The sequence below is a fragment of the Rhinatrema bivittatum genome, chromosome 2 (genome assembly GCF_901001135.1).
Source record: "Rhinatrema bivittatum chromosome 2, aRhiBiv1.1, whole genome shotgun sequence".
Lineage (NCBI taxonomy): Eukaryota > Metazoa > Chordata > Amphibia > Gymnophiona > Rhinatrematidae > Rhinatrema > Rhinatrema bivittatum.
In genome coordinates, this window is record NC_042616.1 from 811,519,464 (window position 1) to 811,542,113 (window position 22,650).

General features: G+C 45.3%; 1 protein-coding gene across 1 annotated transcript in view; it reads left to right on the plus strand.

Annotated features, from left to right (window-relative positions):
- TONSL (tonsoku like, DNA repair protein) overlaps window positions 1-22,650 on the plus strand; it is a 228,033-nt gene that overhangs the window by 185,055 nt on the left and 20,328 nt on the right. Inside the window, exons 20-21 of the mRNA XM_029587216.1 lie at window positions 13,628-13,799; window positions 16,262-16,437. Coding sequence (XP_029443076.1) covers window positions 13,628-13,799; window positions 16,262-16,437 — 348 coding nt within the window. The remainder of the gene's footprint in view (window positions 1-13,627; window positions 13,800-16,261; window positions 16,438-22,650) is intronic.

The window sequence follows — 22,650 nt, forward strand, 5'->3', positions numbered from 1 at the left end:
CGCTGGGTTGGGTAGTCAACTTTGCGAAGAGCAGGCTCAGCCCGACCCAAAACTTGGAGTTTTTGGGAGCCCGGTTCGATACTCTCCTGGGCAAAGTGTTTCTACCGCATCAGCGGATGACCAACCTGATGCAGCAGGTGCAGACCCTATTGGATCTACCGTTGCCCACGGCCTGGGATTATTTGCAAGTCATTGGACATATGGCTTCTACTCTGGAGATGGTGCTGTGGGCATTTGTATATAGAATGTATATAACTCCTGCTTCTTGTAAATAATCCACCTTATTTCCCTCCCCTGTTCCCAGCATACTCATATAGTTCCAAGTTACTTCCCTGCCCCTTCCCTCCCCTCCCCCCCCAGTTATATCATCAGTTACAATGTAAAGCCCTGTTGGCTGAATTTGCTGTTGTCTGGAAACCGATGTGATGTCTCGTGCGAATGTCGGTATAGAAAAATGTTAAATAAATAAATAAATAAATAAATAAATAAATTTGCGCATATGCGGCCTTTACAAAAAGCACTTCTGTCTCGTTGGGATCCCGTATCCGGCCTGTACGACATGGAATTGCCATTACTGGAACCAGCCAGGTCCAGCCTCGATTGGTGGCTGAACCCAATCCATCTTCGGCAAGGGATGGACTTAGAACCTCCACCCTGGATAATAGTGACGACGGATGCCAGTCTCTCCGGCTGGGGGGCTGTGTGTCAGTCACGAGCGATACAGGGGACGTGGTCGTCCCGTCAGGCATCTTGGTCCATCAATCGACTGGAGACCAGAGCGGGTCAGTCTGGTGTTGCGTCAACTCCTCCTGATGGTGAGCGGTCGGGCGGTACGAGTTCTGTCGGACAACGCGACCACGGTGGCGTACATAAATCGACAAGGAGGCACGAGAAGTCGTCCAGTTGCGACGGAGGCGTCGTTGTTGATGGCCTGGGCGGAGCGTCATTTGTCCCGCATCGCGGCCACCCATATTGCAGGAGTGGACAACATTCAGGCAGATTATCTCAGTCGACAACATCTAGACCCAGGAGAGTGGGAGCTGTCGGCCGATGCGATGTCTCTCATAACCAAGCGTTGGGGGTTGCCGCATCTGGATTTGATGGCAACTCGGCTAAATGCAAAGGCGGCGCGTTTCTTCAGCCGAAGGCGGGAGCACGGTTCGGAGGGGGTGGACGCTCTAGCGATTCCGTGGCCTCTTCACGTTCTCCTCTACGTGTTTCCGCCGTGGCCCCTGGTGGGAAAAGTGTTAAGGCGCATAGAATCCCATCGGGGTCTAGTGCTTCTGGTGGCCCCGGAGTGGCCAAGACGTCCGTGGTTCGCAGATCTTGTCAATCTGGCAGTGGATGGGCCTTTGCGTCTCGGTCATCTTCCGGGCCTGCTTCACCAGGGTCCGGTATTTTTCGATCAGGCGGATCACTTCTGTCTGGCGGCTTGGCTTTTGAGAGGCGGCAGTTGAGGAGGAAAGGTTACCCAGAGGCGGTTATTTCTACTCTCCTTAGGGCGCGCAGATCGTCGATTACCCTTGCCTATGCTAGGGTCTGGAAGGTCTTTGACTCATGGTGCCGGAACTTAGCTATTTCTCCCCGAATGTCTTCGGTGGGCCATGTCCTTACATTTTTGCAGGATGGTTTGAAGAAAGGGTTGGCCTACAGTTCTCTTCGGGTTCAAGTGGCGGCACTAGGTTGCTTGATAGGCAAGGTCGAAGGCTTTTCACTTGCATGTCACCCGGACGTAGCGCGTTTCTTGCGAGGGGTTAGGAACTTACGTCCTCCTCGGCGGGCCTCCTGTCCTTCTTAGAACCTGAACTTGGTCCTGCGTGGTCTCTGTTCGGCCCCTTTTGAGCCTCTTAAGAGAGCCTCTTTGAAAGATTTGACTCTTAAGACAGTTTTCCTAGTAGCCATTTCTTCTGCACGTCGTGTTTCAGAGCTCCAGGCGCTCTCTTGTCGGGAGCCATTCTTGCGTATTTCTGTCGGGAGTGTCCTTGCGTACCATTCCTTCCTTCTTGCCAAAGGTGGTATCGGCCTCTCACGTTAATCAAACGGTGGAATTACCTTCTTTTTCGGAGGAGGACCTCCGATCTTCTCAAGGTCGCGACTTGAGACGTCTGGATGTATGTAGGGTGCTCCTACAATATCTGGAGGTCGGACCATCTATTCGTGTTGTGGCATGGACCCAGGAAGGGTCTCCAGGCTTCCCAGACAACTGTCGCTCTGTGGTTGAAGAGCGCTATCGCGGCTACATACATTGGTTGTGGTAAGTCTGTTCCGGATGGACTGAAGGCTCATTCGCCGCGTTCTCAGGCGACTTCGTGGGCTGAAAGTAATTTTGTTTCTTGCCAGGAAATTTGCAGGGCGGCCACTTGGAAATCCTTGCATACTTTTGCTAGGCATTATCGCTTGGATGTGCGTGCTCCGTCTGAAGAGTCTTTCGGGAGCAGCGTGATTCGAGCGGGACTTTCCGGATCCCACCCCATTTGAGGCGGCTTGGGTACATCCCAGCAGTCTGGACTGATCCTGGTACGTACAGGGAAAGGAAAATTAGTCTCTTACCTGATAATTTTCGTTCCTGTAGTACCAAGGATCAGTCCAGACGCCCACCCGTTTTCTGGAGGGTCCGCTCATACTGCTATCTGTGTTGTGTATTGTTTTTATAACAGTGTCATTTCTCTGTTCTTTGTTCCATGCGGTAAGTTACTATTCCCTTCTATTCCATTTACTAGGGAAATATGTTTAGGTTTTCAGGAAAGTGTTACTATTTATATATAATATATATATATATATATATATATATATATAATATCTGTTTCTATCTGTTTTAATGTTATGAATTTAAATGTAACTGGTTCGTTGTAATGTAAACCGGAGTGAAGGCATTGTCAGCTGTACCTCGGTATATAAACAAATGCTAAATAAAAAAATAAAAATAAAAAATATTTGATCTGGTCAGTGGGTGACAGACTGTTCTGCGGAGGGGTCAATTATTCCTTCTGCTTTGTTATCCATTATACTGAGGGATCGCAGGTGGCACACCAGTATATCTAGGGGGGGTGCTTTCAGTTTTCTCTCTGACTCCATCTGCTGGAGGGGAGGCATAACCCAGCAGTCTGGACTGATCCTTGGTACTACAGGAACGAAAATTATCAGGTAAGAGACTAATTTTCCTATATAGATCATGCAGTATTAACTGCTAATATTGCCAAGACTTTAAACTCTGCAAAATGGGAAGATCTTTCTCCCGATCAAATGTTGAGTAAATGTGAATCAGTAGATGTGGTATATTTGGATTTTCAGAAGACATTTGACAGTTCCTCATGAGAGGCTTCTAGGAAAAGTAAAAAGTCATGGGATAGGTGGTGATGTCCTTTCGTGGATTACAAACTGGTTAAAAGACAGGAAACAGAGAGTAGGATTAAATGGTCAATTTTCTCAGTGGAAAAGGGTAAACAGTGGAGTACCTCAGGGATCTGTACTTGGACCGGTGCTTTTCAATATATTTATAAATGATCTGGAAAGAAATACGACGAGTGAGGTTATCAAATTTGAAGATGATACAAAATTGTTCAGAGTAGTTAAATCACAAGCGGATTGTGATACATTACAGGAGGACCTTGCAAGACTGGAAGATTGGGCTTCCAAATGGCAGATGAAATTTAATGTGGGCAAGTGCACGGTGTTGCATACAGGGAAAAATAACCCTTGCTGTAGTTACACGATGTTAGGTTCCATATTAGGAGCTACCACCCAGGAAAAAGATCTAGGCATCATAGTGGATAATAATAGATTGAAATAGTCTGCTCAGTGTGCTGCAGCAGACAAAAAGCAAACAGAATATTAGGAAGGGAATGGTGAAAACAGAAAATGTCATAATGCCTCTGTATCGCTCCATGGTGAGACTGCACCTTGAATACTGTGTACAATTCTGGTTGCCGCAACTCAAAAAAGATATAGTTGCGATGGAGAAGATACAGAGAAGGGTGACCAAAATGATAAAGCGGATGGAACAGCTCCCCTATGAGGAAAGACTAAAGAGGTTAGGTCTGTTCAGCTTGGAGAAGAGATGGCTGAGGTGGGATATGATAGAGATCTTTAAAATCATGAGAGGTCTAGAACGGGATAAAAAAAAAAAGTGAATCGGTTATTTACTCTTTTGGATAATAGAAGGACTAGGGGGCAGTCCATGAAATTAGCATGTAGCACATTTAAAACTAATCGGCGAAAGTTCTTTTTTACTTAATGCAGAATTAAACTCTGGAATTTGTTTCCAGGGGATGTGGTTAGTGCAGTTAGTGTAGCTGGATTTAAAAAAGGTTTGGATAAATTCTTGGAGGAGAAGTCCATTACCTGCTATTAATCAAGTTGACTTAGAAAACGGCCACTGCTATTACTGGCATCAGTAGCATGGGATAGACTGTTTTTGGGTACTTGCCAGGTTCTTATGGCCTGGATTGGCCACTGTTGAAAACAGGATGCTGGGCTTAATGGACCCTTGGTCTGATCCAGTATGGCAATTTCTTATGTTCTCGTCTTGCTACACCAGTCCGGTCATCCACAAGTGGGTTGTTTCCACCTGCTAGCAGATGGAGGCAGAGAATGCGGTTTTTCCAGTGTGACATCGTCACCACTACTTAGGGGTGGGCTGCAGCTCGGATAGAAACCAGTATTTTCTGCCTCCTGCAGATAGTAGGAACTGGTGTTTCCCTGTACGTACCCGAATCAGTCCAGACACCTGGGTTTTGCCTCCCCTCCAGCAGATGGAGACAGAGAAGTTTTAAAACAACTCTGCCCTATATACCAAGGTGCCGTCCACAGTCCATCAGTATTTATGTATCTAGCAGATGATGGAGGTGCAAAACCCACAGTCTCTTCTGATTACCTGATTGTAAAAAAAAAAAAAAAAAGACAGGATAGTAGTGTTAGGAAAGTTAAGGGGGTATGTTCCTTTAATTTTTCTCTAGGTTTAAAAAAAAAAAGTCACAGGATGAAAAAGGATCCGTCAGTCTCCCAGGGGGTTGCTAGGTCTTGAGGGGGGACCATCACCCCTGCTGTTTTGAGACAGCTGCTGATAAGGGTTGAGGGCTCTGTACTCGAGTTTAAGCAGCCCTGGGGTGATACCGGGGAGCCCCACTCACTCACCCCAGCAGGAGCTGAACCAGAACCAAGGACAGCAATCTGGCAAGTTTTTACTTGAGAGAAAAAAAAAAAAGCTCTTTTTCCCTGTAGGTACCCGGATCAGTCCAGACTGCTGGGGTTACGCCTCCCGTCCAGCAGATGGAGTCAGAGAGAAACTGAAAAGGCACCTCCCACATAACCCGGGGTGCCACCTGCCATCCCTCTGTATCTTCTCTGACTCCAGCAGATTGACCTGCGGTCCTGATCTCAACATTTTTTAGGCCTTGCCCCACCAGGTTTGGTTACAAAAAAAAAGGAAGAATGAAATAGGTATAGAACCTTTGACTAGATCATTAAAAAAAAAAAAAGTGAAACAGGTTAATAATATTTCACTTTTTTCAGAGCAGCCAGACAGTGGCAGGCAAGGCAGGGCATTGCCCTAGGTCAATACCCGGAGACTTTCACTGCCCTAGCCCGGTGAGCAGAGGGGGAGGATTTACCGGTGGGCCGGTCACTCTCCCCCTCCCTCAGAGAGCTGCTAATTCCTCTGCGTTTTTTGCCCCCCAGCGCCATCCTCATGTGGGCTGAGTTTAACAAAAAAAAAAAAGAAGAAGAACAGAAACGGCAGGAGATTCTTTATTTAGTTTAACTTTTCTCCTACCTCAGCCGCGCCTGCCGTCAGTCTCCCGGGCCTCCGGAAGGGGTGGACCTTCCACCCGGCTGCCAAACCATGCCTAGGGGGACGGCTTGTCACTCATGTGGCGAGCCGGGGCTCCGGTTCTCCCACGAAGGCCTCTGCTCCCAGTGTCTCCCCAGGGGCGAGGGGCCTTTGCGACGATCCGATTCGGCGCGGGGGCAATCACTGCAAGGCGAAGGAAATCGCGCGGCACGCATGATGCTGAGGGACAGAGGCCTGGGCCGCTCCCGATTCGCGCGGGAACGGTGGCCATTTTGTCAGCCTCAGAGGGGGATGCTGAAGATTCTGAGGAGGGAGAGGATCTCCCTCCTCCACTTTCCCCTCCGCATAGGCCGCGCAAATTGCCGGATGGCACAGCTCCTCCTCCACTTCCTCCCCCAGGGGGGCCCTTAAAGAGGCAGCAGCCTTTTTCCTCGAAGTTCATACTATTGATGCACAAGGCATTTCTGGAGGCTGAGACAGAGTGGGATACCAGTCTCCCAGCCCCATTAAGATCCCTAGGGTTTTTAGGGGTCAGGAAAAGGTGGCTCCCCGTTTCCCTCCTTCATCCCCGGGGGAGGGGTTGCCTGACCCGATTGTCCTGGTGGATCCAGGCTCGGCTCCAGATATGGGTGACAAGGGGAGAGGAATCTCAATGGTTGATCAACCGATTGGAGACCAGAGCAGTGGGGCTAGCCTTACAGGCTTTCTTTCCACTCCTTCGGGGGAAGTCTGTAGGCCACAGTGGCCGAAAATGCCACCACTGTAGCCTACATCAATCGCCAAGGGGAGAACCAAGAGCCGGCCGGTGGCAGTGGAGGCGCATCAGTTGATATGCTGGGCAGAGCAGCACCTCAAAAAATCAAAAAACAAACCAGCCCCAAAAAACTCAGAAATCTGAGGTAACAATAACACAGTCAAAAAACCCCCCACCACACTGTTCCTCAGTATAGTTTTATTACGTTAACTCAGCTGTATTTTATCAATTATTATTGTAGGACCTTCATGGGAACAACTTTAAACCGATTGATAAGTTGTATAACCTTTTGGTCCACTTTTATTATTTTTATCTTTTTTTCATGTCCATAACTTATGGACTTTTCATATTTTGCTTAAAACATGAAGATCCTTAGAATAAATCGGGACTTCATATCCTCTGACTGAATCTTAAATTCGGAAAGGGTAGAACTTAACCTCCTTAGCCTCAAAAACTGGCTAATTGGCAGGCTATTCTTTAGGATGACAGCTAGAGTATTTTAAGAAATGATTACGGTCTGTTTCCTTCCGATACAGTGTTGTTTTTAAACCATCGCCATTCCTTGTTATGGTAATATCCAGGAATGCTACAGAAACTATGGAGATTAAGGACCAGATTAAGAACATTATCACATTACAGTCTCAGGTTTTCTCACCAACAGAGAAATTCGTGCATTGGTCATCGAACATCCAGTGTGTCCAGTATTATACACTCTTCCCAAGATCCACAATAATCCAAAGGTTCCACCTGGTCGTCCTATTGTAGCAAGTAGAGGATCTATTCTTGAACCTCTATCAAATTTTCTGGATTTTTTCTTAAAACCATTTGTGCAACGAACGGCTTCCTTTGTTCAAGATACAACTCAGATGTTGACCTTGATTGAAAGAATGCCCCTGTTACCAAAAGAATGTATTCTAGCAACTCTGGATGTCAAGAGTCTATATACAAACATCTCCCAAAATGAGGCATTTCATTTGATGGAAACAATTCTAGAGTCTCGAACGCCTTCATAGGGTTCCGACTTCCTTTCTGGTATCCCTGCTAGAATTAGTAATATTTAAAAATTTCTTTGTTTGAGGGGCAATATTACCTTCAAGTAAAGGGGGTGGCGATGGGGGGCTAATGTTGCCCCCGATATTGTGAATCTTTTTGTGGCTCAGTTCGAAGAAGAAATACTGTATCCATCACATTGGTTTAGTTTAATCCATGTATGACGGCGCTACATTGACAACATTTTTTTCATTTGGTTAGGTTCCTGTGACGATCTCCTTGTTTTTACAACATGGTTGAATGGACAGAATGCACATCTCAAATTTTCGTTGAAATATCATGTACTTTCTATAGCGTTCCTGGATATTACCATAACAAGGGATGGCGATGGTTTAAAAACAACACTGGATCGGAAGGAAACAGACCGTAATCGTTTCTTAAAATACTCTAGCTGTCATCCTAAAAAATTACGTGATAGCCTGCCAATTAGCCAGTTTTTGAGGCTAAGGAGGTTATGTTCTACCCTTTCCGAATTTAAGATTCAGTCAGAGGATATGAAGCCTCGGTTTTTGAAACGGTGGTATCCACACTCTGTAATTAAAAAGGCTTTCAAACGGGCTCTCTTTGCAAATAGGGAGCTACTTTTGGGTTATAAAGTGAGTTGTGAGAATGATGGATTGACATGTGTGTTACAGTACAGTAATTGAGTAAAGGACATTATTGAAATTCTTAAAAAACATTGGAATATGCTATCCCTCCACCGAGGCTTGGATACGTTTCCCCGTTTTGCCTTTTCTAGGAGCCACAATCTTCGAGATAAGATTGTGAGGACTTGTTTGAAACCCAAGACAGAAGATCAGTCTGATAGACATGAGCAAGGGAATTTCCCCTGTGGCAAATGTGAAATGTGCGGGTTGGCTTTGGTCGGAGCAGAGTGGCAGCACCCGGGTTGAAGTTTTACAATTTTTTTGAAAAAATCGACGAATTGTAATTCTACACATGTGGTGTATGTTCTTCAATGTCCATGTAATCTAATTTATGTGGGGCGTACTAAAAGAAAAATTCGGACACGTCTTTTAGAGCATAAGACCTGTATTAAGAATGCAAAGTTGACAGCTCCATTGGTCAATCATTGTATTGATAAAGGACATCAGTTCACAGATTTTCGATGGACTATCCTTGAAATGCTACAGGTATCATCTCGGGGTGGTGATATTCAATATGTTCTTAACAGACGAGAACAATTTTGGATTTTTAAATTAAGATTGGTTTGGCCAGATGGACTTAATGAAATAGTAAACTTGTATTCCCTGATGTAATCAATGACGACAGCTCGTTTTTTGATGTATAAAGAGAGAGTGTTTGGGCGCCATGTTTAAAGGTTTTTCACTAATCACTATGAAGCTGCAAGCATTCGGGACATATGCTGGAAGGAAATAGAGAACATTTTTCAAAAGGAGTTGTGAAACCCCCTGAAGCAGATCATACACTGAAATATGGCCATGTCGAGGTTGGGAGCAATGTTAGCCTCCTAAAACTAAGCTAAGTAAAAATGGCTCTCATTAAAGATTTTCAAAATGTGTTTTGAGATGTGAACTGTCCCTAGGATGTATGAGATGTGACTTATTTTAAGGATCTTCACGGGTTGGGAATGTGTTTTAAGCAAAATATGACAAGTCCATAAGTTATGGACATGAAAAAAAGAAAAAAAAAAGATGAAAAATAATAAAAGAGGACCAAAAGATTATACAACTTATCAGTCGGTTTAAAGTTGTTCCCATGAAAGTCCTACAATAATAGTTGATAAAATACAGCTGAGTTAACGTAATAAAACTATACTGAGGAACAGTGTGGTGGGGTTTTTTGACAGAGCAGCACCTCGTCAGCATTGTGGCATCCCACATAGCTGGGGTAGACAACGTTCAGGCAGACTTCCTCAGTCGTCACAGTCTCGATCTCGGGGAATGGGAGTTGTCAAACGAGGCCTTCCAGCTCATATGCAACATGTGGGGCACACCCGGTATGGATCTGATGGCAACATTCAAGAATGCCAAGGCCCCGTGCTTCTTCAGTCGCCGCAGAGAAATGGGAGCAGAAGGCATCGATGCTCTGGTGCTTCCCTGGCCAACGAACATATTACTGTACGTGTTTCCTCCCTGACCTCTGATCGGCAATGAGATCCGGCGTATAGATCTCCATCCGGCGGAGGTGATTCTAGTAGCTCCAGAGTGGCCGAGACTTCCCTGGTTTGCAGATCTGCTCAATCTAACCGCTGCGGAGCCCCTTCGTTTTTGGGAGTCCGCGGCTCTTCTGCATCAAGGCCCCGTCTGTTTGGTGGAAGAGACGGATCGCTTCTGTCTAGCGGCATGGATTTTGAAAGGCAGCGGCTAAAGAGCAAAGGATATTCTGACACGATGTTAGCTACGCTATTGTACTCTTGCCAAACCATCTACGTCCCTGGCTTAGGTCAGAGTGTGGAAAGTCTTTGAAGCCTGGTGCTTAGGCCGCGAGGTAAATCCCACTCGAGCGTCGGTGTCAGACATTCTGTGGTTTTCTCCAAGCCGGACTCAAAAGGTTTGTCGTGTAGTTCGCTCAGAGTACAGGTGACGGCGCTCAGTTGCCTACGAGGTAAGATTCATGGAGTAGTATTGATTTGCACATGGATGTGGCTCGTTTTCTTCGAGGAGCAAAGCACTTACGCTCTCCGCTCCACCATCCGTGCCCTTCTTGGATCCTGAATTTGGTCCTCTCAGCTTTGGGTGCTCCGCCCTTTGAGCCTCTAAGGAGGGCGACATTGAAGGATCTCACACTGAAAGTGTTTCTGGTAGCTATTTCTTCGGCCCGTTGAGTGTTGGAATTGCAGGCGTTGTCATGCAGGGAGCCTTTCTTATGGATTTCGGATTCAGGGGTCTCCTTACGGTCGGTTCCTTCTTTTCTTCCGAAAGTAGTTTTCTCTTTTCATTTGAATCAGTCAGTGGAACTTCCGTCTTTTTTAGATTCGGACCAGTCGGATCCAGTTAGTAAGGACTTATGGAAATTGGATGTTCGCAGGTCTCTGCTGCAGTATTTAGAGGTTATGAATTCCTTCCATGTGTCAGCCCATCTCTTTATATTGTGGCGTGGTCCAAAAAGAGGTAATATGGCATCTAAGGCTCATTGGCTGAAAGAAGCTATAAGTTCCGCGCATTTACTATGTGGTAAGATGGTACCAGCTGGTCTTCGTGCCCATTCTACACGGTCACAAGCTGCTTCATGGGTGGAATGCCAACAAGTTTCGCCCAAGAAATTTGCAGGGCGGCTACATGGAAGTCGTTACACACTTCTGCGAGGCATTACAGACTGAATGTTCAGGCTCCGGATTGCGGGGGATTTGGAGGAGGAGTGCTCCGAGCGGGTCTCTCCAGCTCCCACCCTAGGTAAGTTAGCTCTGGTACATCCCAGGTGTCTGGACTGATCCAGGTATGTACAGGGAAAGGAAAATTGGTTCTTACCTGATAATTTTCGTTCCTGTAGTACCACGGATCAGTCCAGAGCCCCACTCCGCTCGTTCACCATTTGTTTGTAATTGTACTCCAATATGAAGATCACTTGTTCAGCGAATTCTATTCCCAGTTTGGGGTTTAATAAGCCATCTTAGATATGGGAAATAAATTTTGTTCGTTGTACATAGTTTGGTTTTTGATCCATTCTGCTTTGAAACTGAATAATACTGATGGACTGTGGGTGGCACCTTGGTATATAGGGCAGAGTTGTTTTAAAACTCTGTCTCCATCTGCTGGAGGGGAGGCAAAACCCGTCTGGACTGATCCGTGGTACTACAGGAATGAAAATTATCAGGTAAGAACCAATTTTCCTTTAACAGTTCGTCAGTGGACCCCAAGCTTGTCAGACGTTGGACCAAACCCCTGGCTCCAGCCAGCAGTACAAGCCCATTTAGCCAGCTCCCAGTAGAGCTTGCGGGAGGGGGAATTCTGTTTAAAAAAAAAAAAAAAGAGAGAGAGAAATGGTCTTTAAAGTTTGGCTGAGAGGAAAGTCCTCCATTCCACCCACCCCCCTTTTTGCCCCCCCTCCCTTCTCTCAGGCCACAGATCCCATTAGCTACAGGACCCAGGTGAAAAAAAAAAAAGTACACAAGGAGATTCAAACAGCATCAGATCCTAGCAGCAATTTTGCAGCACAGCGCAGGTCGACACTGTAGGGGGAAGGAGATCATGACTGTGCGAGTGCCTGATGAGTATGGAGAAGGCTGACCCAAGTCCGTGAAGTCCATCGAGCAGCAGCTGAATAAGGACCCTTATCTTTAGCTTGTCTGCGTATGGGGGAGTTGCCAAGTGAGGGCTCCCATATGAATGTGTCAGCTGTTGGTTCTGCTTCTCCCTCACATGATGCTCGGAAGCAGACCACAGAGGCTTCAGGAGAGCCTACCACATGGGCCTCAGCGGGGAACGCTGGAGGGGGCCGCCAATTTTTCATCAACTCCTGCACTTTCTAGTCAGCAGAGTGCAGAATCTGCCCTGCCCGGATGAACTGAGATTCTTCTTACATTAGTGCCCATGTTTTCTACATACAGTGGCCCAGCCTGCAGGTTTCTCTTTGGAAGCCTTGGGATTTTTCACTGGTGTTCTTCTAGTTTGTACATCAGGTCTTTTGTGATATAAGGTAGCCTGGGAGAGCTCCTCAGTTGGTGATTCTCTAAAGCCCAACAGAGGCGGCTACTCCATCACTGTCTCTGGAAGTTCCTTTTAAGAGGGTTAGAGAGGCTCCAGAACCCCCTGGACAGGTTTGGGGAGAGGAGTCTAGTGGTCTGGAGAACCAAATGGACGATGCGAACAAAGTCCCTCCTGGTCCAGAGGATGAATCCGTTATTCCACTTTTTCATAGGGATGAGATCAGAAGCCTCGATAATCAAGTCTTTGTGTGCTCCACCTCGAAGAAGTGAAGGCAGAGGGGGATCCGATTTGGGACCCCATCATTAAATGGGTTGGCAAATCCACTAAGGTATTTCCTCTCTATCTAGAGGTGGAGGAGATGATTCTAGCAGAGTAGGAGGCTCTGGAGTCTGCCCTTAGAAGGGTGAAGCTCTTATAGACATTATATCCAATCCCACAGACCACTCTCCAGTAATTTTTTAAGTCGCCTACAGTGGATGCCTTGGTTACAGTGGTAACTGTGTACAACCATCCTGGTAGAAGGCAGTACATCTTTGAAGGATGCCCAGGATAGAAAGATGGATATTCTTTTAAAGCATTTGTTTAGTTCTTCGGCTATGGCAGTTCAGATTTGAACCCTTCTGCGCCATGGCGTCGGGCATTTGAAGATCTTGGCTTTTTAAGCAGTGCCAGAACATATTACACAGGGCATTTGAAGATCTTGGCTTTTTAAGCAGTGCCAGAACATATTACACAGGGCATTTGAAGATCTTGGCTTTTTAAGCAGTGCCAGAACATATTACACAGGGCATTTGAAGATCTTGGCTTTTTAAGCAGTGCCAGAACTTCACACAGTAAGGAATCGGCTATGTTGGGCATTTGAAGGAACAGTTGAAGATCACACAGTGAGGAAATATAAATAATACGTTGTCTTGGAGGGATGTGAAATTCGTATATGAAAAAGGAGGTTTGACATATACGGGACATTTTAAGAAAAATTTGGTTTTGTGCACAAGTAGAAAGTTCTTGGGTGTTAGACAAATAAGGATGTTTTTATTATTTGAAAACATGCATGTATTTTTAATAGAGGTTTAAGGGAGTGTTGGGGTTTATGGGGATTGTGTGATGCAGTGTGAATGAATAATTGAAGTTTGTGAAAACATTATGAAATTTATTGTTAAAAAAAAATTTTTCAACTTGAAATATGAAATAAAATGAGTTAAAAATATAACATTGTATAAGATTTGATAAACTAGTGAGCTTAAAGTAAGGTTTTCTTGTTATTTTGGGGTATTCAGTATATCAAATCTGCCAAATAAATCTCCTTGTGAAGCTGTATTCTTGACTTCATTAAATAATGACCAATGGATTGATAAAATCTTGAGTATGGAACCTGTCTTGGATTTCGGATTCTTATGCAGGTTCTGTTTGCTTGTTTTCTCTCAGAACCTGGAAGAGTTGAATCTGAGCATTAATCCTCTGGGTGACGCCTGCTCCCAGTTCTTGGCTTCCCTCATTAGGTCCTGTCCTGTCCTCAGCACACTCAGGCTGCAGGCCTGCGGACTGACTGCGAAGTTCCTTCAGCATTACCGCCTCCTCCTGGCTAATGCCTTCAAAGGTAAGAGAGATTCCCATTGGCAGGAAGAGTCAATAACCTGTCAGATGGACACATTTGGAAATGCAGTATATGGTTTCTGCTTCCTCTTAATGCTTTTATTATGAAATATTTATGAATGGTTTAATTTGTTTTTTATGATCTCTAATGAACTAAGAACATAAGAAAATGCCATACTGGGTAGGACCAAGGGTCCATCAAGCCCAGCATCCTGTTTCCAACAGTGGCCAATCCAGGCCATAAGAACCTGGCAAGTACCCAAAAACCAAGTCTATTCCATGTAACCATTGCTAATGGCAGTGGCTATTCTCTAAGTGAACTTAATAGCAGGTAATGGACTTCTCCTCCAAGAACTTATCCAATCCTTTTTTAAACACAGCTATACTAACTGCACGAACCACATTCTCTGGCAACAAATTCCAGAGTTTAATTGTGCGTTGAGTAAAAAAGAACTTTCTCCGATTAGTTTTAAATGTGCCCCATGCTAACTTCATGGAGTGCTCCCTAGTCTTTCTACTATCCGAAAGAGTAAATAACCGATTCACATCTACCTGTTCTAGACCTCTCATGATTTTAAACACCTCTATCATATCCCCCCTCAGTCGTCTCTTCTCCAAGCTGAAAAGTCCTAACCTCTTTAGTCTTTCCTCATAGGGGAGTTGTTCCATTCCCCTTATCATTTTGGTAGCCCTTCTCTGTACCTTCTCCATCGCAATTATATCTTTTTTGAGATGTGGCGACCAGAATTGTACACAGTATTCAAGGTGCGGTCTCACCATGGAGCGATACAGAGGCATTATGACATTTTCCGTTTTATTCATCATTCCTTTTCTAATAATTCCCAACCTTCTGTTTGCTTTTTTGACTGCCGCAGCACACTGCACCGACGATTTCAATGTGTTATCCACTATGACACCTAGATCTCTTTCTTGGGTTGTAGCTATATATTATTATAACTATATATTATTGTAACTATATATTATTTTTAATATTCTAAGCCATTTTGGGTGGTCTTATGTGTGGCGGTTACACCCCCAAACCAAATAAGACTGATACTTCACTTTTAATGCATATCCAGCATAGCTCTCTGCTTCAAAAGCAGGGGGAATGAAGAAAAGAGGATTTATATTCAGATAACCAACAAGGATTGAATTGCATAGGCTGAGTAAACAGATAAGCATGGGTGTAGCTTGTTTATTGCAGCGGTTACTACCCCTAACCAATTAAGCTTGATACTTCACTTAGATGCAGCTCCAGCATTGCTCTCTACATCACTGGCGGGGGTGGAAGGTAACTAGAACCAAAAAGTTACTAATAAGGGCCAGGAGTAACAGATAAGTATGAGAAAAAAATAAGCGTGAAAGCTTGCTGGGCAGACTGGATGGGCCGTTTGGTCTTCTTCTGCGGTCATTTCTATGTTTAAAGAATACACTTTATTGGAGGCTGCCGAATTGACTTTATTGGAGACTGCAGAATACTTCTTCCAGAAGCAGCAGCATGGGAAGGAGCTTGGCCATCTATTATATTTTATAAACACACGGGCCTCGGTTTTCTCTTTGGACAAAGGACAACAAACAGCCACACGGATGGGTGATGTCATCCAGTGGTGCCGAGTCTGGTCGTTTTGTCTGTCAAAGCTCCAGAGAGCTGTTCTTCGCTTTCTGAGCAAGCATGGGCCCTTCTGGTGCTTGCGCCCCTATGCACGAGTCTCCTCAGTGTATTCTCGTCCACTACAGCAAAAGGTGGAAATATCTCTCTCAGCAGCACCACTAAATTTTTCAGTGTCATTGGAAAAGTAATAGAAGATCCCATTTAATAAAAAATAATGCTAGCAATGTGGACACAAGGGGGTCAATATTCAAAAGTTATCTGGCTAAGTAGTGCCACACCGATCTGCCCATTGCCCCCCACAAATTGGCCGGATAAGTCTTACTTATCCGGCTATCTGTCGGCTGAATATTGGGCTCAACGTATCTGTACTAGATTTGCATTCCCAATGCCTGAAATGCTTAGGCCTGGATCAAGACTCATTGAATTGTGGCCCCTATGAATGGATGTCCCCAAAGGCGCTAATTTATAGGGAGCTCAGACTCCAGTATGAGCACTTAAGCTCATCAAGACATAACAAATCCAAGACTAGTGCAAAAAAAGTCTTCAGACCAGGTAAACAGAGAATCATCTGTGCCTATGCCTAAGAGCCAAAGCACCAGCCCATATCGTAACCGTGAGTTTGTGCAAAAAAGAGGGATTTCTAAGTTGGAGCCGAAATATCAGAGCCAGGAGGCATCCCTGGCACCAAAGCATCAGGGCATGAAATTGCTGACGCCAAGATAGCAATGCATAAATCAGCCGGTGCCAAAACACTGGTGCACATTTCTTCTTTATTTTCTTCTTTATGTTGTGTTCTCTGCAGGCATTTTTTATTCTCCATCTTATCCTTTCCTCTGGGTATTTGTATGTTCCAGGAGCTGTGCATCTCAAGACTCTAGCCCTATCCTACAATGCCCTGGGATCCACGGGCGTAGAATTAATTCTAAAGAGCCTGCCACACGATTCCATCAGCCAGCTGGAGATTGGGTCTGTTACCACGAGCAACAAAGATGGTCCTCTGATGGAACATGTGGTGCGCTACCTGTCCCAGGTAGGAGCTTGGAGCTCTGCCAGGTTAGTCTGTGGTAGAGTAAATGCCTTTATTCCATCCTATCCCGTTTTCATGAGAGAGCAGCCCCATGCATGACCTGCCAGTAAGCCCATGTGCTGCACCTTTCTGTGGCCAAGAAAGCGGGGCTCCGTTTTCTATAAAGTTCCTTCCAGGCCGTCACTAGAAGAGCAATCCTTGCCTCCACCTCCTTGTGCTGAATCCTTTCTTCAGAGATTTGAGCCCAGACTTTTCCCACTATTGGGGGCCATCAGTTGAAAGATGATCGGACTTTATGGAACCCCATGAAGGATTCCACTGTAAGAGCAGCAGTATCCATCCCTAGTGCTTCTTTCTGTCCCACTGAGCCGGAAAAGGGATGGGCCCAAAAAGCAACGAGATAGGCAATCTAGAAAAGCCGTGAGCAAACGGAAGAGAGTAGATGCCAAAGATTGTCTCCTTCAATATCTTTATTGGTTGGCGACGTATGAAAGCAATAAAAACGCCCGACTCAGGCCGAGTTTGGCCTCATCCAAGTGGCTGCCTCAGGGGCTTGACAATGGCTGTCAGATTTGTAGCAAATTCGAAGTATTCGCAGCAAAATGAAAATTATTCTTATGAATTCTCGTGCATAAACCGCAGCACGGACGTATCTTAATGAAGACCAAGTGGCTCATACGTTCCTGCTGGCTCCTTATACTTAATGGTGCCTCATTCGTTTGATGCCGCCGGTTGATGTGTGCCGTCTCCAATCAAAACAAGCAAGAAGCAAAAAGCTTCTTGTTTTGCTGCGAATACTTCGAATTTGCTACAAATCTGACAGCCGTTGTCAAGCCCCTGAGGCAGCCACTCAGATGTGGCCAAACTCAGCCTGAGTCGGGCATTTTTATTGCTTTCATACATCTCCAACCAATAAAGATATTGAAAGAGACATTCTTTGGCATCTACTCTCTTCCGTTTGCCCACTGAGCCTGAAGCCTGTGACTGCTTACCAGAAGAGACCAGTCCAGACGAATAGCTTTGTCTCCCCTGCCAGCAGATGGGGAAAGCTACTGTGCCATCTGCTATCTCTGCCTCCAGCATATGGTAAAAGTGTCTAATCTGCATTTGAACTTTGGAATTGAAATTGACTCCCAGGGGTGCTAGGTCCTGTTTTGGGGACTATATGCCTGGTAGAGTAGGGCTGAGCAGAGGGTCAGTGACTCTTGGTGGGACTTGGACCCTGTCCTAAAGTGGGTTTGATAGCCAGTGGTGCTGACTCTCTCATTCGCTTTCCTCTTCTCCCTCTGTCTCTGGCTGATTCCTCCTCCTCTTAGAAGGCTCCAGCAAATTTCTTTATTGGGGATTTGTTTATTTTTAAGGGGAATTGGTCCCTTTAAGAAGCTTAAAAAAAACCAATTTCACAGATGTATGAGCATAGGAAAGCCTCAATTAAATGAAAGGAGATTTTGCGGACTGTTTGGGGCTGAAGTTTGGGACTCAGAGAGGGGAGAGAAACTGCAGAGGCTTGCTTTTTTTTATTCTTGGGGCCACATGCCAGACATGACCCCACCGTTACTGAGGTGTGCGAAGCAGTGAAAACAAGGGGAAGTTGCAGGCCGTTGGTTTCATGGCCCGAATGTGGGGAGGGCAGCTCAGGAGCTTCTAATTCTTCCAGTGAGTTTATAAAGTCAGCAGCCAAGAAGCAGCAGGCCCCATGGTGCAGACATACGTTCGGTAGAAGATTTAGGCATGGTGGGAGCAGCAGCCTTTTTGTCCTCTTTTCCCCCCCCCCCCCCCCCCCCATGGGCCAGTCTAGCTCTGGTGAGGGGGCTTCTGATCCCCGTGCTTGTCACCTGTGGCAGAGGGTCTAGTTCTTAGTGAGGCAGTTCATGTGGAATATCTGAGTATGATCCAGATGCTGAAGAATTACCCAGAACAGTTTTCCCCAGAATTTGTGCTGCTCATGCACAAAGCATCTTTGATTAAGAAAAGCTCTGGTGTTAAAGGGTCTTGCCCCAGAGGGTCCCCGTTGGGGTGCCTCTAGTTCCATCCTAGCCTGTGAAGAGAAGACTAGGCTGGATTTGAATTTGGCATCAGATGACTCTGAGGAGGATATTGAAGAGGAACCTCCAAAGGACCCTCCTAGGAGTCAAGGATTTGGACAAGGAACCTACGGAAGATGGCAAAATCCCGGTAGTGGCGGGGGATAACCCTTAAGTAGTGCATCTCTTTAAAAGAGAAGACTTGCCCATTATGATTTCTTAAGCCTTGGCGGAACTAGGAATAAAGGAGAAGGTGGAGTCGGAGCAAGAAGGGAAAGATCTATTTTGGAGGGGCTTAGGAGACCCGTGAAGGCCTTTCCTTGACACAGAATTGTTAAGACCATTGTCTTTAAGGAATGGAATGTATTTATTTGAAATATTTATGGTCCGCATGCAAAGCGGATTGCAATATCAATATGAAACAAAAACAGAATAACAAAACATAAAATCATATACACCGCATTATAACAAAATACTTATTTCGTGAGTCCAGACTGAAGATTGGTGGAACCATGTTATAATTGTTTTTTGTAAAATAGGGCGGACTACGCCCTATTCCCTTGGTTATCTGGAAACCGATGTGATATCTCGATTGAATGTCGGTATATAAAAGAAATAAATAATAATAATAATAATAATATCTTTTGCCAGAAGATGCCTTGGATCTTTTAAAGTTGCCTAGGGTAGGTGCCTTAGTGGCAACTGTTATGAAAAAGACCACTATACCGATGAAGGGTTGTGCGGCGCTTAAGGAATCTCAGGATCAGAAAATGGAACTGCATCTTAAGAAAATTTTTAAAGTTTTAGCCTTAGTGCTCCATGCGGTGATGTGTACTAGCCATATGGCTCGGGCATATTTACAGTGGGTACAGCAGGTTGTGAAGTGGCCCTTTCAGAGAAGGAAGATGTTTTGACTTTTTTAGCAGATGCCTTGTATGATTTGCCTCGTACGTCGGCCAGAAATATGCTGCTGGCCAGGAGGTTGTTCTGACTGAGTAATCGGGCTGCAGACGTATGGTCCAAGTCTCAGCTTGGTAATCTTCCTTTTTAGAGGGAAACTCCTTTTTGGGGAGGAGTTGGCCAAATACCTTGGAGAATCTAAGTCTCATAAGCTGCCGGAAGATGAGCCTAAGGGGGAGGCCAAAAGACAAGTTTTGGGAGGCCAAGCACTATCATCTGGGGAAAAGGTCCTCTTTGTAGCACCAGTATATGGGCAAATCCCAGGCCTTTTGGGGGAGCTGTAAAAACTCTTTGAGTGTTCAGGCACCAGTTTAAGAAGACTTGAGGGTTCTCAATGAGGTTCACTTAGTCCACTCTCCAAGTGTATGCATAGGGAAGTGCCTAGCCCACTTTTACAAAGAGTGGACCAAAATAACTTTGGATCTGTAGTCCTTTCCTTTGTAAGAGATGGTTACTCCTTCGAATTTGCTCACTCAGTAATAGAGGGTTTCATGGTCTTCCCATGTTCGTCTCAATTGAAAAAGGTAACAGTGTAATACATGCTGGCGCAGCTGCTTCTGTTGGATGAGATGATTCCAGTTCCAAAAGAAGAACCAAAGTCAAGGAAGGTATTCCATCTATTTTGTGATGCCAGAAAAGGAGGTCATGTTTTGTTCCATTCTAGACCTCAGGAAGGTGAATGCATCTTTATGGGTGTCGCACTTTTGCATGGAAATTCTACACTCTGTGATCAGTGCCGTCAGAAAAGGAAAGTTCCTGGCGTCCTTGGATATGTTGTAGGTCTATCTTCACATTCCTATTCAGAGAGATCATCAAATGTTCCTCAGGGTTGCTATACTGGGAGGGCATTTTAGTTTCAGGCACTTCCATTTAGGCCGGCGATAGCTCCATGCACATTTTCGAAGGTTATGGTGCTAGTGGCTGCAGACTCGCACAGAGGAGGTATCCTGATGCATCCCTACTTGGACGATTGGCTCATTCAGGCAAAGTTGAAGGAAGATTGCCCCTGTTCCATTCACAGGGTTCTTCAGTTGTTGCAGGCTCTAGGCTGTGAGATAAATTTTGCCAGGAGCAAGCTGATTCCATTGTGGAGCCTGGAAAACCTTGTGACTCGCTTCAAGACAAATGTAGGTAAGATGTTTCTCACAACAGATAGGATGGTGAAATTTCAGGGGCAGGTCCATCATTTATTGCACATGAAGAGTCCCGGACTCTGACTATCTACAGGTTCTAGGCTGCATGGTGTTAACTCTGGATCTACTTCCTTGGGCATTTTCTTATATGAGACTGCTGTTGGAGTCCTCGGTCACAGGATTTTGATACCAGGTTTCCCCTGTCTTTCCTAGTGACTTTCACAGACAATTTGTCCAAATATATAGAATTGGAGTTTCCAGATTGGGTAATAGTGCTAGTTGGGGTGGCTGGAGGGCTGTTTGTCAAGTACAGACAGCACAGGACCTGTGGACTGTGTTGGAGGCCACCTGGTCGGTCCATCAATTGTTTAGAAACAAGGGCAATAAGGAAGGCCTTAATAGCTTTCAGCTGGCAGTGAGAGTGTTGTCGGACAATGCAACAGAGTGGCATATATAAATAGGGAGGAACAAAGAGCCTGTTTCCTTGGAAGTAGAGATGTTGTTCCATTGGCTGGAGTGAAATCTGAGAATGTTATCGGCTACTCATGTGGCCGGTTTGGAGAATGTGCAAGCAATTATCTCTGATCCCCAGGGAGTGGGGAGTTGGCAGAAGAAGCTATCTCTGTCATTAGAGCTAAGTGGAGGAGTCCCCAGTTGAATTTTAATGACAGTGAAATGCTAAGGCTCTGTAGTTCTTCATTCAAAGACAAGTAATGGGGTTGGAGAGCCTCAATGCCCTTGCTCAGTGATGGCATTGAGGGATTCTACTTTATGTATTTCCTCCTTGGTGTCTAATAAGCAGGCTAATCAGGCGCATAGAAAGTCATTCTGGTGGCTCAAGGTGGCCCAGATGTCTTTGGTTTGCGAACTCGATAAACTTCAAGTTAGAGGGACCCTTGTGACTCAGTCATATTCCTGGTCTGTTGCATCAGTGTTCGATCTTGGAACAGGAGAATTGGTTTTATTTCGCGTCCTGACTTTTTTAAAAGGAAGAAGTTGAGAATTGAGGGCTCTTCAGAATAGGTCATTATGATCTTGTTTCCACTTCCCTAGCATATGTGTGTGTTTGGAAGGTGTTTGAATCATTGGTTTAAATAAATGGTGCCAGGAGTTGGGGGTTTCGCCGCTTCGGTTCTAATGATCCTATCTTTTTTGCAGAAGGGTTTAGCTTTAACTCTCTCAAGGTGCAAGTGGCAGTGTTATTCTGTTACAGAGGTAAAGTGCACAGTTCCTCTGTGGCTTCCCACCTGAATGTGGTGAGATTTTTGAATGGGGTACAATATTTGCATCCCCTCATTCTGTGAGCAAGTCCACCATGGAATCTTAATTTGGTTTTGACGATCTTGTGTAAGCCCCCTATCAGGAGAGAACCTTTGAAGGATCTTATGCTGAAAGTGGTCTTTTTGGTAGCTATTTGTTCTGCAAGCATATTTAAGAGTTGCAGGCATTATCATGTAGTGACCCTTTCCTTCAGTTTTCGGAGGCTGGCGTTTCTATTCATATGGTACCAACCTTTTTACTGAAGGTGGTTTCTTCCTTCCATTTGAAGGTCATGAATGACTTTTGGACGTCTGACAGTGTTTTTGTATTATTCAGTAATCCCAAAAAGAGGGAAAAGTCATCAGACTTCCATCGCTAGATGGATTAAAGAGGCAATAGCTCTTGCTTACATTTGTAAGGGGCTTCAGGTTCCTGTAGGTCTTCAAGCTCATTCTATTAGAGCACAGGCTGCATCTTGGGCAGGGGGCCGGTTGGTATCGCAGCAGAAGATTTGCAAGGGTGGCGACTTGGTCGTCTTTACACACTTTTCCAGGTATGATAGGCTGGATGTTCCTGCTCCGGACACCTTAATGTTTGAGGAAAGTGAGTTGCAAATGGGTCTTTCAAGTTCTCACCCAGTTTATAGAAGCTTGGGTACATCCCATTCATTTGGACTGATCTGAGGGATGATTAAGAAGGAAAAATTGGTTCTTACCTGCTAATCTTTCCTTTAGTCCCACCAGACCAGTCCAGACTCCCGCCCTTGATTTCTGAAGACCGCTCTTCAGTGTGTGTGTCTGTGTGTGTGTATAGTCAGGATGTTGTTGGCATTCAGATCC